A 17,333-nucleotide genomic window follows, 5' to 3' on the forward strand; every position below is an offset into this window, starting at 1 on the left:
CTACCAACTCTGTAAGTTCATATGTAAATGTATTACCATAATGAAAACTAAAAGGCAGCCACTGAGACCTGAATTGCGGCAATGTGTGTTCCTTATATTTTGCACTCAACCTAAATTGTCCCATTCAAATATGAAGCTGAAAAACAGAATCAATACATTTTGTTTCTTTGCAACAAGCAACTTAGCAACAGCCATTTAACAGAGGACTTTCGCCATGCCAGCCAGCTCATTATGGGAAATGCTCAGGAAACCTGAGTTCTGCCAACTATTTTCTCAGCAGATGGCCTAACTGATAACCTTTCCCCTTCATCTCTATTCAATGAAGACTAACAATTAAGAAATGGCCCAGGCTGTCCAAAGGTTTTGTCTGTTGCAAGTCCCATTGGTCCCATGACTAACAAAGATGTTTGTGACAGTGGCTTGACCTCTGATGTGATCGATTTCACTGTTAATCATTAGTGCGCAGACAAATCTCATTTACTGGAAAGTTTGTAGATTATGTTTGCACAGAAAGGAAGCAATAGCACCTGAGATTATAGATACAGAAAATGTTGTATATTTTATAGTAAGAAAATCAGAACAGAATTTGATGGCCTAGAGTGAGTGTAGGTTAACCCCCTCACCCTTTTGTTAAATAGGAGTATGTAATTTATAGTCTGCTATTTACTAAAAAATTTTTTTTTCTGTAGCATTAATCAGGTGTACAATGAAAATTTACACAGAAAGTTAGCAGTGGTGTTACTACGGTTTGAAGGCATCACAAATGAGACACCTGGTAGACAAAACTAGCTACATGTTTGTACATGCAAGACCAATAGCCAGATCGTGAATGCTGATGATAATACACTATGCAGTCTTAGGTCAAAGGTTGGAAAAGGAAAGCATGGCATTAACTTCAATATCAGATCATGGAACACATAAAATCAAACTTTCAGATATGTTTGCTATAAACTAGAATTAGCAATACTAATTGGCCACATCCACCTTTGGCAGGCAACCCTCAAAGAATTGGTCAAGAGTGAATGTGGTCCTTCAGCCAAAAAGTAAAAAAGAGTTAGCTACTTCTGCACCAGGCTCTTGATGGATTATTACATCAAGTGGTATGACATATTTGTGCAAGTATTTAAAATTTCAGTTGCTATTAAAATTTATGTTGAATTCAGTCACAGGTAATATTGCTTTGTATGTCTTCACAGCAGACAAAATAGGTCATTATTCTCATTTGATGTATAGGAACTTGGATGAAGGACTAATTCAAAACCACCTAAAGATCCAAGATAGATGTGGGACCTACACCTAACTTTTTACCGCTACACCATGTTGACTTAATTGTTAGGAAGATAACAAAGTAAGTATGAGCACTGTTCTCTCTGCCAATTGTCTGCAGGCTTTCTCTTTTAAAACTTTTGACTTGAGTACATTTTTGGAAACATAAATGCAATGAAATGCTATTGGGCTTAAGAGAGCTAAGAAATGGGATTATGAAGATAGCAACTAATGGACTTTTTAAACAAAGGTTTTGCTGCTAATAATAGTCATGGCTTTTGAGTCTATTTTTTGTTTTAGTAGTTTTCTTATAAAACTATTTTGTGCTTGATAGATGGACTGTAAGGCAAACATTTCAGTGGAGATAAGACTATTTGGAACAAGGAAAGCTAATTGTTGGACAGTAGTTTCATTAACAAGCCTGATATCCCTTTCCTCCAGCAGGATAATTTCAAAAGGAGATAGGTAATGTTCCTGATAATCAGGGAATCGCAACAGGGAATCTTACCTTATTTCTCACTGCCTCATGGATAAAATAGAGAAGTCATATGATGTATACAATTCAGTTTCTAACTAATTCTTTTTACAGCTGACAGGGAGAAGATTGTACCTCACTGAACACAAATTATTCTAAGCACACAAGCACCAAATGAGATAGTATTGCAGAATTATCTAGTTACTTCTAAGCAAGGAGAGGCAGTAATTAAAAGTAAAATAACATCTGTTAACTTAGCCCAAATTGATTGCCTTTATCCTTAGCATGGTATTGCAGGCGCACCCAATTATGTTTAACTCTGTGGCTTGCACAGATGGCCTACACCAGTGGAGCCAACACGGTGACCTTTAGATATTGCTGAACTACAACTTCCATCATCCCCAGTGGCCATGTTGGCTGGGACTGATGGAAATTGCAGTCCAACAGCATCTCGAGAGCACATTGTCTATATCTGACCTACATAGTCCAGGGCAGTTGTAGTCCAACAGAATCTGGAGGCACCATATTGGCTCTCCCTGACCTACAGAATCCCAGGGCAGTGATCAACTTCAGTTGAATATTAGGAACACAGGAAGCTGCTTACCGAGTCAGACAATTGATCTATCTTGATTAGTACTGTTGACGCTGACAGATGGCTGTCTACGGTTTCAGACAGCAATCTCAGAGTTTCAGGCAGGAGGCTGAATTTTTAAAAATATATTAATATTTCTTAACTCACTGGAAAAGCCTTATGAGCACAGTGCACCAGACATGGATGTTTTTATTATCAGTTCTATTGGGAATGCTTAGTTATGCCCTAGCTTTTGATTTGTTATGCTAAACAGTAATAAAGTATATGTATTTAGAAAAAAAGAAAAAAAGTAAGGTACAAGTGATAGAACACAACACCCAAGCAGCTTGCCAAAATCTTCAAATGGTAACATTTTTAAAAGGTACCATCTTATGGCATTGTAACTATAGTCAGTGAAGTGGTCAGCTATATATTTTGTCTTATCACATTTGACCTGTAAAAGGAGGAGAGCAAAATAATGCTTATGATTTTAAATGTTTTTATTTGTAACAGTATTACATGGTGCGTTACAGAAATTAATGGAAAATTTCTAAAAATTTGTTGTTTTTCTGCTGAATTCATTGTACATAAAGTTAAGGACAAAATATGTTCAACAAATGTTAACAAATGATTTTCCTCTGAGGTAAAGTTAAAGTAGATCTAGAAATGTACTGCAAAACAGTCATTTTTATCTTTTCTTTATTAAAAAAATACGTGTCGGAATGCAGAAATCAAAATGGATAAAGGTAGAGACTAAACATCTTTGCAAAGAAGGTGCCCAGTACATGATTTGATCATAGGTTTTGTCAGACAGTTGAATGACTACAATCTATCAAAATATTTTTATGGCATGGTAGGAATCGAGAAATTACTGGGAGACAGTACAGGATGGTGGGTGGGATTCCCTGGTTTAAAATTTAAAGTGACAAATTTAGTGCTAGTGAAGAATGGGGAGGGAAAGGCTTGTTGACTCCCCTGGACCTATTAGACCATTTATAAAATGGTATAGTGCAGGCTTCCTTATTCTCTCACTTCTAGACGACAGAAAGGAATCTTCTGATGGTGGAACATGGTAGCTATGGAGTGTCTTGTTTCACAAAAATAGCTAATGTTTACATGGAGCAAATTTCCTTGTTGGTTCTGATTTTGAAATTCCAACTTTATTACTTTTTACAGCTACTGTGTAGCACTGGTTACATGAACTTTTCCCATCCTGGGAAAGTCCTTCAGTCCTATAATTACAGAAATCTTCAATGAACCTATTGAACTATGATTCAAATGCTTTGAACTGAAAAGTCAGCGATCACAATATCCTCCAAAGGTTTATCAATGAAGAACTTAAATGTTGCCTTCTTACAATCCAGCATTCCAAGACAAAAACAGTAAAGAGCTTTGCTGAGGAAGAATGTAGCACTTCATATTAAAATTAATATTCTGTAAAAAGAAATGCCCTGTGAAATGTTTTCATCCACTTAGTTAAACCAAAAATATATAATCCCACACATTTTAAATCCTACAGGGAAGATGCCTTTGGCATCTTTCTTTTGATGTGAGTTTGCTGCAGAGATCCTGACAATAAGAGTGGAAAGAAGAAATGAGTGGAAGAGTGCATTAGATTTCACTTGTTATTTGACACTGAGCCTATTGACATCTAGTGTGCCATTCACTTACTGTTAAACCACACATTTTTCTTCAGTACTTACTTCAAAGTAACTTGCTGGAATTATGAATTTTGGTAGCCAATATCACAGAATTATCACAGAAATATCACCCTGTTCAGCTTTCAGCTATGTTTTCATTTAAACCATTCAAACATATGGAAATATACAACTCTAGGCCTACATAAATCAATGGAAAATACACAGGAATCTTGGTGTTTCAGTTTAAAAACAAAATCTCCATAACCATTTAAACAATTCATCATTTGGGTTCATTAACTTTTGTTTTTAGTGTTAAACCACAAAAATTCAATATATTGTAATCTGCATAGGAACTTCAGGAAAATGCATTTGACCTGTATAACAATTCTTTGTAGGCCAAAAATATATAGATTCTTTATGCAAATCATGTGCTAAGGATAGGAACCAAAGACTGCACTTTTCTTACATAAACGTTAAAAAAAAGTTTTAAAAAAGTTTTTTTTTCTGATTTGTGTGTAAACAGTTTGAAGGGTTTTTTTAAACTATGAAATGGCTATGAAATGGGATTTTTCTCTTTAAAAATGTAAAGTGTGTATGTATCATAAAAGCAAGATCATAAAATCATGTGTTACCCATCAACTTTACTGGTTGCTGACAACCTAGCTGTGCTGGCAAATGCACTTAAGCTTCAGCCCATTATCATCTGCATGTGTAGGGAAAAAAAGTGATGCAAGAACCACAGACTGGGGGTTTCCACACTTGCAAAGTACTGCCATTTGCTACCTTCTCTACAGTGTCATGGCATTAGTAAAAGAATTCTTGTAACATTTATATTTACAAAAAAACCCTGGCAAATGTCATTCAAACTCCTTAAAGCCATTTCTCCTTAAGCATTTAAAGAGTCTCATGGTAAGATTTTTTTTTAATTTCAAGTTATAAAATAAAAATCCCATTTGATTTTTTCTGATGTACAAAAAGTGATAAAGATGAACAGTTTGATCACAGAATCAGTTCACTATTTCAAAATTCATGCCATCTTCATCCTGTTAATAAAGTCCGTCCCAATCAAATCCAGAAAGTAACTGGAAGTATTTGGCAAACAATTTTTCTCTCTTCAAAAATGGCACACCGAGAAGAAAAACACTTGTCTGCATAGCATTACAGCAGCAAGGTATCAAAGAAATAAAAAATATTCCTTTACTGGTCTTTGTTTTAAGAGTCCCCTAGGAAATAACACAGTCTTTTTTCTTCTTTCATCAAAATATTTGATGTCCTTTTCTACCCACAGCAAGAGTATTCAAAACAAAAAAGCAGCATTTCAACTCTTTGATGTACTGGAATTTGAAAGGTCCATTTGGCAACATTTCCCAATCAAGATGGATAATCAGCAGAATGGCGTTCCATGGTTTCAAGTTAAGAATAATTTTCACAGGAGGCATTTTGCTGCTGAAGTCTGTCACCAGTCTTTAAGAAAAGGAAAAAGAATGGAACATACTTGCCCCCCCTTTCAAATATGCCATTATGGAGTGGTATAAGAGGGACAAAAAACCCAGCAGAATCAGCCTACTATGGTGATAAAAAGAGTCACCATATCACCAAAAGGTACAACCATGTTTGTAGCTCAATAGCTGTTGACTTCATGATTTATTTTGTGTTTAGTCATCATTTAATCTATCTGAATTGACTACTTCAATTATGTGGTGCTCTAGAAATGGCAAAACTTGACAAGGAGGGGAAAATGATGAATATTTAAAATTTGAGGAAGGGCTTTGCTTGGATAGTAGGATTCTGGTTTTAACAAAACAAAAATGCCATGTTCTGCCATAGAGAGTTGCCACTAGTTGCCAAAACATTTTCTTGCTGAACCAATCCAGTGAAGTGATTATCTTTGATTAGATGGGATCAACTGCAAGAATAAGGCCTGTCAAGGCTGACGTTTTCTTTTTGAGTATTGAAGCACCACAAGCATGGGTCAACACTGTTTCTTAGGTCTGTTGATCTGGGCATAGAGAGGTTCTCTTTCCTGGGGACAATAGAAAGAAATATGAATAGAGACAATTCCAGCTACCTGTATGTGAACAGATTTTAGGAAAGTAGGTAAAGAAGGATAAAATGCTAAAGAAACAGCATTTTTATTTTACTAGTTTGAATTATGATTATTTTCCAAAAAACAATTAAAAAAAGATTCAGTAATTCTGCACTACAAGTGTTCATCAAGAACCCAATTGCTAAGCTGAAATAATTACAATGAAATGAAAGAGAGTTCATATACATAACACAGTACAAGAGAAACCAGAAAAGGTCAACTTTGCAATTATTGATTTTAAACATGTGGAGCAAATCACCACTTTCAGCTTATAAAAATGTAGTTTGAATTTGGAGAAATAATGAGAAATTGTTTCCCTGTAATCCAGTTAAAATTTTCAGATCAATACACCTTCTAGCTAGTTGATTTGGGATTGCTTCACTCCAGAATCAGTGTAGGTTCAAACAAGGATGATGGCTGAGCTAACAATAAGGCCAATGTGCCATATATCACCTTCTCATTCCATGATGTAATAAACATTCAAAATCCAAATAAACTTTAAATCAGTGACACTGGACGTATCTGTAGAGCTATCATGCAATACGCATTGGTAAGCTTGTCCATACAAATGTCAAGAAATGTGAGAACTGTTTTGATGAAAACGAAGACATAACTTCCTAAAGTATCTAAACATTTATATGAATTGTCATAGTAAATTGACATCAAGCTCTTGTGACACTGAAATCCTGGTGTGGAGCACAATGCTGCAGTGTTGTGGGACACATGCTCCCTCATTGCCAGGTTCAATAGTGCACAAATGCAAGTAATGAAGATTCTGGAGAACCGGAAAGGTTGCTCACAACTTTGTGTCATTAAAATTGGTCCTGATAAAAATATTATCACATTGTGACTTTGGATCCCAACAGAGCATTTTTAAAATAAATGCTTGTTTTATTTCTTTATCTACATCTTTATCTATTTGTATTAGACGATTAATGATTGTTTGATAGTCTCCAAACCAACTGTGTGTTATTTGATTTTTGGATTTTTAAAAAAGTTTTACTTCACTTATATATATTCCATTTTTATTTTATTAAAATGAGGTTGTAACAATATTTGTTTTTATCTGATGATTCAATGGTCTGTTGACTGTAAAAAATTTTGACTGGTTATCTGTAACTTGCATAAATTCAAGCATATTTGTCTCCTGTCCTTCCTTTTGTTTGAGAATCTCTGCTGCTAATAATACAAAGTTTCTTCATCTTGAGTAAAGAATAAAGTCATCTACTCCATGGCTTTCTGAATTATATTGTGAAGCACTGCTTCCTAGACTGCAATCTAAAAATCTACTTGTGGAAGCAGGTAGGAGCATCATGTTTTGCATTCCAATTCAGAATGTATATACTTTTCAGGAGACAAGATCTCACATCACATCTTGTCTTTACAGGTGACATCCAATAGTGTCAGTCCACTTGGGTAATGAGCTTTGCTCAAACGGGATTACCCTTCCTCCCTCCTGAAGCGCCCCCCCATCAGCTCTGGAGTTTGGGAAACCCTCAACAGGGTCTGATTTCAAGGGTACAGGGGCTGCAGAGGCGGGAGAGGAAAGGGAACCCCCATTGCATCCACTGGTGAGATTTTGGATCTCGCCCTGTGAATCTAGAACACTGATGCAGAGAAGCACAGAATCTCAGCATTCCAAATCGGGTATTATTGCACGGCATAAAAGGCATTAGGCCCATCAGGGTGGGCAGTGTTCAGCTAACACGTCCTCTCAGTGCAAGGATTTCTGCTAACACAATGGTACTTTCTCCCCTCTCCTTCCCCCATACCCTTCCCATATCTTCTCTGAAGGGTTTGGGGAACTTGTACAACAGATTTAGGGGTGCATAGGGGCAAGAGGGGGAGTCCTGTTGTGCTAGTGGTAACCCCTGTACTGATACTTAGCACTACAACCTGGTAGTTTTTCCCAGTATAGAAGTAGGAATACAAACTTTCTTGAAAGTTTGGGGACACTTTTAAGATTTTACTTACATAGACCACAGATACTCACTATTACAACTAATTAAGAATGTATTTCATACTTGAAAGAAAGAGGACTTGGACTCTAGGCTTCATTAATCTTGATGGGGTGTTTCACTCTGCTCTGGGGTTATCTTCATTCTATCCCCTAGAATAAAGGTCTTGAAATTTCAAAAAAGGTCCAGCTAATTTTTGCGCATGCAGTTTGGGAAAATATCTTCAGCAGTGATTAGGAAATGTCCCAGATCTTTGTATATGGTTGAAGAAAGTCTTCTATCGCGTGACAGTAGCAGAAGTAGCAAATTAGAAGTAAAGGGAAGAAGAAAAGTAAATAATACCCTTATCAGAGAGGATCCTTTCCTGGGTCAATTATCATAAACTGAACCACAAAACCCTATCTTAGTATTAGGATATCCAGGAAATTATACCACAACATGTCAGTCTCCAACACTTATAGTATTTGATGTTTGTACAAAGGTCCATATAATAAAAGATTCAATCTTTTTCAAAAATGACAATCTAAATCAATAAGAACTGTTAATATTAACCAGCTTGCTCTGTATCGTTGTGCTATAGTAAATGTAGATTCAGATTAGACACTAATTACATGCTAGTTTTTTAAAAAAACAACCCTCAAAAATATTCCACAGGATTAACTGACTCTTTTACAACAACTCTTTATAGCCTTCGCAAGAAACAGATTTTTAAACAAGTCTTCTCCACCTTAGAACTCACTTTTCTAGATATGGCTCTTAAAGATTTTCTCTACTTCAAAAAGCTATTGCTAAGCCTTTATCCTAAAATGATCATAAATATATTTTATCTTGCTTGGCTTTAACACTAATCGTATTGTTTGCTTCTATTCTTCTTCTAAGAAAATGTTACCATTTTGAAGCTTCTCTCCAATCTAACTGTATTACAAATACCTTATATCCACTTTTATTCCTGCATTCTTTATTAATTTAACAGAAACACATCCCCTTTTGTTAGTAGAAACCAACCAGACAAGGCGAGGGGCAGAATTTTTCTTACTGATATATGCAGGACTGGCATAAAAGATGCATTATGAACTTAAACTTGCAATTCTCCCAAGGGTTCTTTGACCCCATGCAGATTTTTAGCAGAGTGTTCTCCTTCTGGCTGGCTGAACAGAAAGTAGAATCTCAGCTGATGGATTTCAGAAAATAAATCTTCTGCTTCCTGATCATCCATCCGGCAGAAAAGCCCTGTATTGAAGACTCTTTTGCTGAGAAAGAAGGTCAAGAAAACTCAAGGGAATAGCACCTCAATCTAGATTGTAATGTATCTTTTATACTACAAGCTAGGCTTCAGTAACAAGCCAAATTCAACACTGCAGGGTTGGCTTGGCACAGTAGTGTTTTACATCTTTGTGGTAAAGGGACTTTGCTTTATGTACTCAATTAAAAATGCTTTGTCTCTAAAGACCTCCTTCACACTGGGATTCATGATGAATAACAAACCTCTAATTGTGCTTTGCTTGGTTATTCCTTCTCTACAATGAGCTCATTTACATTCACTCAACATTGCAGGACATGTTGCTTTATAAACAAATCCATACATTGCATATTAGTACTTTTTGGCTTGCATATCTAAAGAAAATGTTTTTTTTTTAAAAAAAAAGCTTGGCAAAATTCTTATAGGGCTGAATTCATGTGGAACAGTATGACCTACAATAAGTGTAGCATCAGCTTTGTATCTGGCCTCTGTGAAGCAAACTGCACACCAACAGAAAATTGGGCCCAGCTCAGCCTAGGGATTGGGAAGAAATTTGTTCATTTCAATGAACCTACCTGATCTGGACTTCCTTGAATGAACTGAAACAGCTATCCTTCAAAATTAGAAATTCTCTCATTTTTTTAATGCTATTCTCTAACAAATATTTTTGCACCAAAAAAGAGAAGTATGTATTGGGGAAAATGTGCACAAAAATTGCTTATATTTGTAAAAGCAATGTACAAAAACCCAGGAGTGGCTGGCAGGGAGGGGCAGCAGAGCACACCTGGCTCCCAGCACTGGCACTGCTGTTACATATCAGGGAGAAGAGGTGGAGAGGTCAGCACTGTGTGGATGTACTAGTGAAGCCAATCTGGTGTTTTGACCAGTGTGTATGCAGAGTACCTTCCTCCCCACTGTCTTGCCCTTCTCCCTCTTTGCCACTCCTGCAAAAAAAATATTACATTAGCAGAAATCACTTGCAAAAATATGCATATTAAGTGAAATGTACACTAAATTGCATATGAGAATGAAAAATGAGAAACTGACAGAAACCAACATTGACAGATTTGTCCATCCCTAGTTCAGCCTAACAGTCCAGGACTAGTTTTGACTTTTCACAAAGAACTAAAGTGCTGGCAAAATTTCTAAAGATGGTACCTGAAATGTAGCTTCTGAATCTGCTTTTCAGGAGCTTCTCAAAATATCAAGAACTTTAGAAACTTTTCTCATTGTATTAGTAAAGTCAATTCCATCTATATTTATCATGAACTGAATCAAAAACCCTATCAGATTATCATTAATATTGTTGTGAGTTTGGGGGTTGGAATGGATGATCCCTGTGAGTCCCCTTCTAGCCTCTGATTTGGAATCCTGTGAGGGTGAGGGGCTGGCTCTGCTGGCCAGATGAGTTTCTTTTGTTAAACTAACAGAGTGGCCAGTTTGCTAATGGGTCTTTCAGGTGCCCAGCAACTGGTGAATGAGCCAGGAAGATCTTTTGTCATTGAAACTCTTCAGGAGAGCACCCTCCCCTTCCTGGCTGCTAGGAGAGGCTTGTGTTTTTAGTGTGGAGAAGAAAGGCTGGGAATTGGAGGCAGGCAGAGAGGCTGTCTCTCTGCACCATGGCTTTAGGATGCCTCCTGCAACCCTATTGGAAAAGCTGGATATTGGACTGCTGATGCCTTGAACCCTTCCATCCTAAGCTCAGGTTTGAATGTGTGTAAATAAACAAACCATATTTCATAAAGACACCACAGTCTCCGCTGACCTTCTTCCCAAGGAAGCCAAGCCCAGGGATCCCTGGAATCTCACCACGCAGAGTATTATTAGTATTAGGATATTATTAGTATTATTAGTATTAGGATACCCAGGAAATTACACCACAACATGTCAGTCTTCAACACCTCAACAATTCCATCTATATTTATGTTCTATGTTCTTCTAAGACAGACCATTGACTATAGTTAATATCTGCAGCTTCTCCAACAGGTTCACATACAGATCCAAGCAGATCAAAGGACAATAGGCCAGCCTACTTGTTACAAAACAAGCTGCTTCCCCTCAGGAAGAAAAAACTGGGACCACTGGGATTATATTACATCATTTCAGTTTTTATTCCAGCGCAGTTCTCCTCAGGCTGAAGCTTCTGCCCTACAGTGGCAGCATTTAGGCAGCAGCCAGGAGGAATGCAGCTGTGGATTAGCCCCTTATGTTGGCCATCCTGATGGGTTCTTCTGACAAACACTGTCTTTCTGTCAAAAATCCTGCTATAACCTGATGGATAAAGAAATAAAAACATGGCATACTTCTGAACAAGTGCTGTTTTTTCTCCACAACTACTGGAACTATGCTAGCTAAATAATAATAAATGTGTTACTGCCATTTGCTGCCTTTGTCTTGTGTTTCACAAACCTACATTCTCTCAGTTAGATAGAACTAAAAGACTACAATGCAGTCTAAGAAAAGTGCTATGCATTTTTGTAATTTCAATGCATATGTTAAGACAACTCTCCTAGCTTTTGATGTGAAAACTAAAGCAGGACAAACATTTCACTTATCAGTAGATTCAGATTTGACTACTAAGGGCATTTCTGGCATTTCTTCAAATATTCGTTGTGAAATCCAAGTTTAAAAGCTTTGGTTTAAGACTGCAGGTATATGTGAAGTCACAGTTTTAATTACTGATCTAAGAATTCTTCATGAAGATCAAACTTGGACTATTCCCACCATCGTCAGGCCAAAACGCTCTGTGGAAGACCTGGCATGGCTTCAAAACCCCATTTTGGTGCGACATGGCCACGCACGCCTGTTGCATAAGGGGCAGAGCGGGGCGGCTATTTAAGCCATGCTCCATCTCCCCTTGGCTCTTTTCGGCCTCACTCGACACCCACCCACCCTCCCTTTAGGGCAGTACAAGTTTATCTGGTCGCTTCGGGGCCGGGTAGGATTTTTTAGCTCACCAGCCTTTGTTTGCTGGCAAGTTTTTTGCCTACCGTGTACTGTTCTCCTAATTTGGCTGATTTGCTTAATTATTTGGCTTAATTTGATTTGGCTGATTTGTCGCCTGCCCTGTTAGCTTAAACTGTAAATAGATTATTTGGTCACATTAAGCAGATTGTGGTGGAATGTAACAAGGTAGGGTTTGGAGGTGATTGGTGGGTTCTGAGGTCTGCCTTCCAGATTGTGCAGCCCGTCGGCAGGATAAGGCTCACCTTTGGGGCTAACCTGTACCACCCACTCAGAGGTTATGCGGCCCTGAGGGGGGGTGGATCAGGAAGGCCTCCCTAACCACCCTGTGGGGATGGGGCCCGGAAGAAGGGCTTGGGCTTGGCTCACCCCCTCTTCCCATGGCAGGGTGCCCTCGCCCAATGGGGAGAGAAGTTCCACAATGGCTCTGCAGATCATTCTACCATGCAAGCAAGCATGTAATTAGCTTTATTCAATAAACGTGGCCCTTGATTTACCCACACCTCATCTTGTCTTGCCTCTTCATTTCCCGGCTATGCGCTGCAATTCCCTCTCTCAGTAATGTGGTAGTGTCCAAGGGTAAGAATAGGTGTATCCCAATTACTCCATGCTTTGTTCAGACAAGATTATTACAGGCATATCCTGCTTTAACGTTCGCAATGGGACCGGAGAGTATACTTTAAGTGAAAATCTACTTTAAGTGAAGCAATTGTCTTCACTTGTACTGCACGCAATCACCACTAGATGGCAGTGGCGTCATGCCAATAAAATGTACGTTATTGCAAAGTGCGCGAATGTTAAGCGGGGTATGGGGACGTATGGAGCATGTACGTTATAGTGAGGCAACGTTAAGTGAAGCAACGTTAAGCGGGGTATGCCTGTAGTTAACTAGGGGTGCTTATGGATTTTTCCCATTTGAAGAATGTGGGGGATAGCAAAATGGAGCAGCAATGAAAAAGAACTATGAAAATCTGCTCATCCCTACCTTTACACAGTCATAATGCTGATATAACACCAGACAATGTGCAAAGATTAAAAAGCAAGGCACAACAGCATAGCTCAAAATAATGGGGAAAGTGGACTACAAGAACAGTTTTAAAAAGAAACATTAGTTACTGAATACTCTTGACGCCATCTTACAAGAAATCCACAGCTACAAATGACAATCAAAAATTTGGCCTGGCAACCAAGAGGTCTTCTGTATCTTTAAAAGTTGTGCAGGGGGAAGGGAGAATTCCACCTTGTGGTTTTTCCCATTAGAGTGTTGCAAGAACACCTGCACTTGGCTGACTTTCTCTTTTCCTAAAGATATAGGATCAGTCTCAGGCCCTGAACCTGGCAACGCTATTCTCATATGATGCTTTCTCTAGATCAGCCTTTCCCAACCAGTGTGCCTCCAGATGTTGTTGGACCACAATTCCCATCTTTCCTGACCATTGGCAATGCTGGCTGAGGCTGATGGGAGTTGTGGTCCAACAACATCTGGAGGCACATGGATTGGGAATGGCTGCTCTAGAGCCTATAGGGAAGTGTAGTCTGTGAAGGGTGCTGAGAACTGTTAGGAGACCACTATTCCCCTCATAAAGCAACAGTTCTCAGAGTTCTCTGGGGTTTGACTATTAAACCACTCTGAGAATTGCAGCTCTGTGAGGATAACCCTTGACACCCTTCTTTGGGGGAAGCCATTGTTTAAAGTGGTATAATAGTGGAATAAATGTATGGTGTGAATGTGGCCTAGGATAGTTATGAATCTAGTTAGGATGGCTGGGTAGATATATATGGAGCTTAAATACTTTGGTTGCACTGGCAAATTAATAAGTAACTTGCAGTGACTGGCATTAGGATCATGAAGGCAGGGGAACTGGGACTGGTTGGGAGCATGTACTTGAACTATTTGAATAATCATGACTACCTGAAGCTAGAGAAGAACTGATTGGCTGATTGTTTTGGTCCTGGCTGGGCAAAGGAAGTGAGACTGTGTAGACTTAAGGAATGACAGTGGTTTCAGGTGAGGACAGAGATGTTTTGAGGCCCATGGGAAAGTGATTACTGGTTAGTGGCTAGAGCATTCAGATATTTGTAGTTGGGGCACATTATTATCAAAAAGAGTGCATATTCTTAAAAGTCTGGAAACCAATGAACATTATCCACTAAAAATAAATCCACCATTTGTATTAATTTGTTTCATATGCTCCACACATATAGCAATAAATCACATAGTGCTTGAACTGTTTCAGATCACATAACAGTGAAAACAATTTTCATATGGCAGCATTGGAATACATTGAGATGAGATAGGAATGTTCAGTGCTCACAAACACTGTAGCATCACAATCGTTCTGACAAAACACATATTCCAGAACAAAAATAGCCACAGTCACCTTCATAAGACATCTATCAACACCCACAACATGCAGCATGCAGTTAATGATTAAAGCAATTGTGTGGCCTTAACATTTTGTCATGGAAAATATATATTTAAAATGGAAGGGGTATATGTTTTCTGTATGAATTAGCAACCCATACACATAAATACCATAATTCAATCTTTTTATTAGGCCTATTTTCCAGTTGATCATTGTTGTGGGCTTACAGTGGGAATTTATTTATTACTTAATTTATGGATGATGTTTAATTCATTCCTTAGAAAAGATGGTGCAGTACTAACGTCATTTCACTCTGGAACAAACAATTGCAGTTTATATTAGAAATAGATGAAATGTTTACATATATATATCTTAAAAGCTAATAATTAATATCAGAAATTGAAGATTGTCAATGACAGATTTATAGTTGTTTTCCTGGTGACTATTGACCATCTGTGAGAGCCAGTGTGGCGTAGTGGTTACAGTGTTGGATTACAACCTGGGAGACCAGGGTTCGAATCCCCACATAGCCATGGAGTTCGCTGGGTGACTTTGGGCCAGTCACTGCCTCTCAGCCTCAGAGGAAGGCAATGGTAAACCACCTCTGAGTACCTCTTACCATGAAAACCCTATTCATAGGGTTGCCATAAATCGGAATCAACTTGAAGGCAGTCCATTTCCATTGACCATCTCTACTTTCACAGTATATTTGCTGTAATATATATTTTGTCTAGGATTGCATTACTATTTTAAAACAAGCCTGTATTCTGACAACACAAAAGTGCACCACCTGGAAAAAGAATTCTCAGCCAGTGATGCATCAATGGCGAGGAAAGTAGTGAAATGAAAATATGAAATATTCCATATTATATATATGGAATATATTTTATATGTGGCTAGCATCAATGTAAACGAAGGCAGGCAATGGTGAAAGTGAATAGCTCACAAGTGACAGAGATAAAAGGACAGATACCTACCCCAACCTGCGCTATCTAGCTATCGCCCTGTGGACTTACAGTATCACCAGTGGGCTCACCAAATGGATCACTGCTGGATGAGGCCTGAGATCCATCAGGCTAGAATACAAGAACATAACACTTTTTTTTCTCAATAGAAAGGAAAACAAAGTCAGAAGTTATTTTCATGCAGTGAATGCATTTTAACATGAATGCCTACTATGGATGAAAATAATTAAAAGTCATATACTACAGCTGGCATTTACTAGGACCAACTGTTGCCAGTGGGCTTGCCATTTTGAGTGGTCCTGCACAGGATTAGCAAACTGATTTGGGCTCAGAGAAACAGTCATTTAAGTAAGTGTGTTTTGGCCAAAGCTAACTGTACTGTCAGACTTGGGTATGATGCAGATGAATGCCTAGTGCATGGCTTCTGCTCTAAGCTTGTCTAATTAGTGGTTCCAGTTTGTGATAAGCCATTCATGTGAAGTGGTTGCCCTGGCCACATCTGACTATTCATATGGCAACTCAAACCCAGCCAAATATGAGTTCACAGCAACTTGAGAAGCAATTTGGATCTGTCTATGGTACCCATAAATGGTTTGACATCAGTAAAAGCAAACTTAAAGTGGACACCACAAATCCAAGATTAGGCTGCCATAATCATTGTGAGGTCATACTTCCACTGTCTCCTTGCAAAGTGGGTCAGGCACAGAGTCATGCTTCAACAATCATATTCACTACTCGTGCTATTCAACTGAAGCCAAGCCATATGATCAAACTGATGGCTAAATTTCTCCATATTGCCATCTACCAAGTCACTGCCCATTAACCTGTGTTAGTTCCCTCCCCTTAACTTGTACTTACTTTTATTTAAAAAAAACACTGATTACCCCCCTTCCCATTTCGAGTTGGGGCCAGCTTGAAGTGGGCAAGGCCTGACTCAAAATATGGCCAGACATTTTGAGTAACGAGGCGGGGTGCGTTTTGAGCTACTCCCCCCACTGTATCATTCCAATGTTTTTTATTACCTATGGCATGCCTTTCTGCCCCAATTTTGTTTTGTATTTCTAAGGTGGAGCTATCACTTTACATTGGCTACAATGGTGTCATCGCATGATCCTTCTGTGTCACATAGTTTCTCGTTCTTGAAATCTAGTTCACAGCTGTTCTGCCCGATTCCTGCCTCTTTCAAGAACTGGTGGGAGTGGGTAGATATGGACTAATGGACCAAAAGAGAACCATCCAGTAGAAATGCATAACAAGTAGAAACACTCACACAAGATTGTATAAGCTGACACGTAGATGAAAATGTTAAATTAATCTGTGCAGCCTTCCATTTTAACTTACACTTCTTTGCTTCTATAGGATGTGCTATTCCAACATACCAGCACACATCAGTGCTGATGGGGAAACTGTAAGACTGAAGTGTGAGGATTTATTAACCCTCTGGTATTCACATTAGTTGTGAGCAGTCAGGAGAAAAATCAGAAGAGTTTGAGGGGTGGGGGAGAGGGCTAGGCTAATTATTTCACCTTCCATTTGATTAAATGTTGCATCAAGTAGGAAGAAAGGTTATTATTATTATTATTATTATTCATCAAATACTTTATTGCTTCTAGCCATTGGCCATCGCAAAACACATTTAAAAACACAACAGTAAAATTTGTATAATAAAATTCAATATGTTCTGTCTTGGGAAATCATGGCTGCTCGGCTTTGTTTGAATTGTCTTTCACTATTTGGGCTCTTAATCTCTTCGCTGCCATGGCAAAGTTTGTAACCGCAATGGTCACCTCCTTAAAATTGTC

At 38.4% G+C, this 17,333-nt stretch overlaps 1 protein-coding gene and 1 long non-coding RNA gene across 18 annotated transcripts in view; one reads left to right on the plus strand and one right to left on the minus strand.

The window, feature by feature from the left end:
* Positions 1 to 764: 764 nt before the first annotated feature.
* On the plus strand, positions 765 to 7,143 carry LOC133387750 (uncharacterized). Its single transcript, XR_009763545.1, has 3 exons — positions 765 to 1,100; positions 1,197 to 1,348; positions 5,241 to 7,143. It is a non-coding gene; the product is annotated as an uncharacterized LOC133387750 (long non-coding RNA).
* Positions 2,841 to 17,333, minus strand: part of DAB1 (DAB adaptor protein 1) — a 416,583-nt gene continuing 402,090 nt past the window's right edge. For 16 of the 17 annotated variants that reach the window (XM_061633172.1, XM_061633171.1, XM_061633183.1 and 13 more), the window contains 2 exons: positions 15,544 to 15,642; positions 2,841 to 5,975 (listed from right to left, as the gene is read on the minus strand). In XM_061633172.1, the coding sequence (XP_061489156.1) occupies positions 15,559 to 15,642 (84 nt within the window). In that variant the 3' untranslated portion in view covers positions 2,841 to 5,975; positions 15,544 to 15,558. The remainder of the gene's footprint in view (positions 5,976 to 15,543; positions 15,643 to 17,333) is intronic. The other variant, XM_061633175.1, reaches the window with a different exon arrangement.

Source organism: Rhineura floridana, chromosome 6 (assembly GCF_030035675.1).
Source record: "Rhineura floridana isolate rRhiFlo1 chromosome 6, rRhiFlo1.hap2, whole genome shotgun sequence".
Classification (NCBI taxonomy): Eukaryota; Metazoa; Chordata; class Lepidosauria; order Squamata; family Rhineuridae; genus Rhineura; species Rhineura floridana.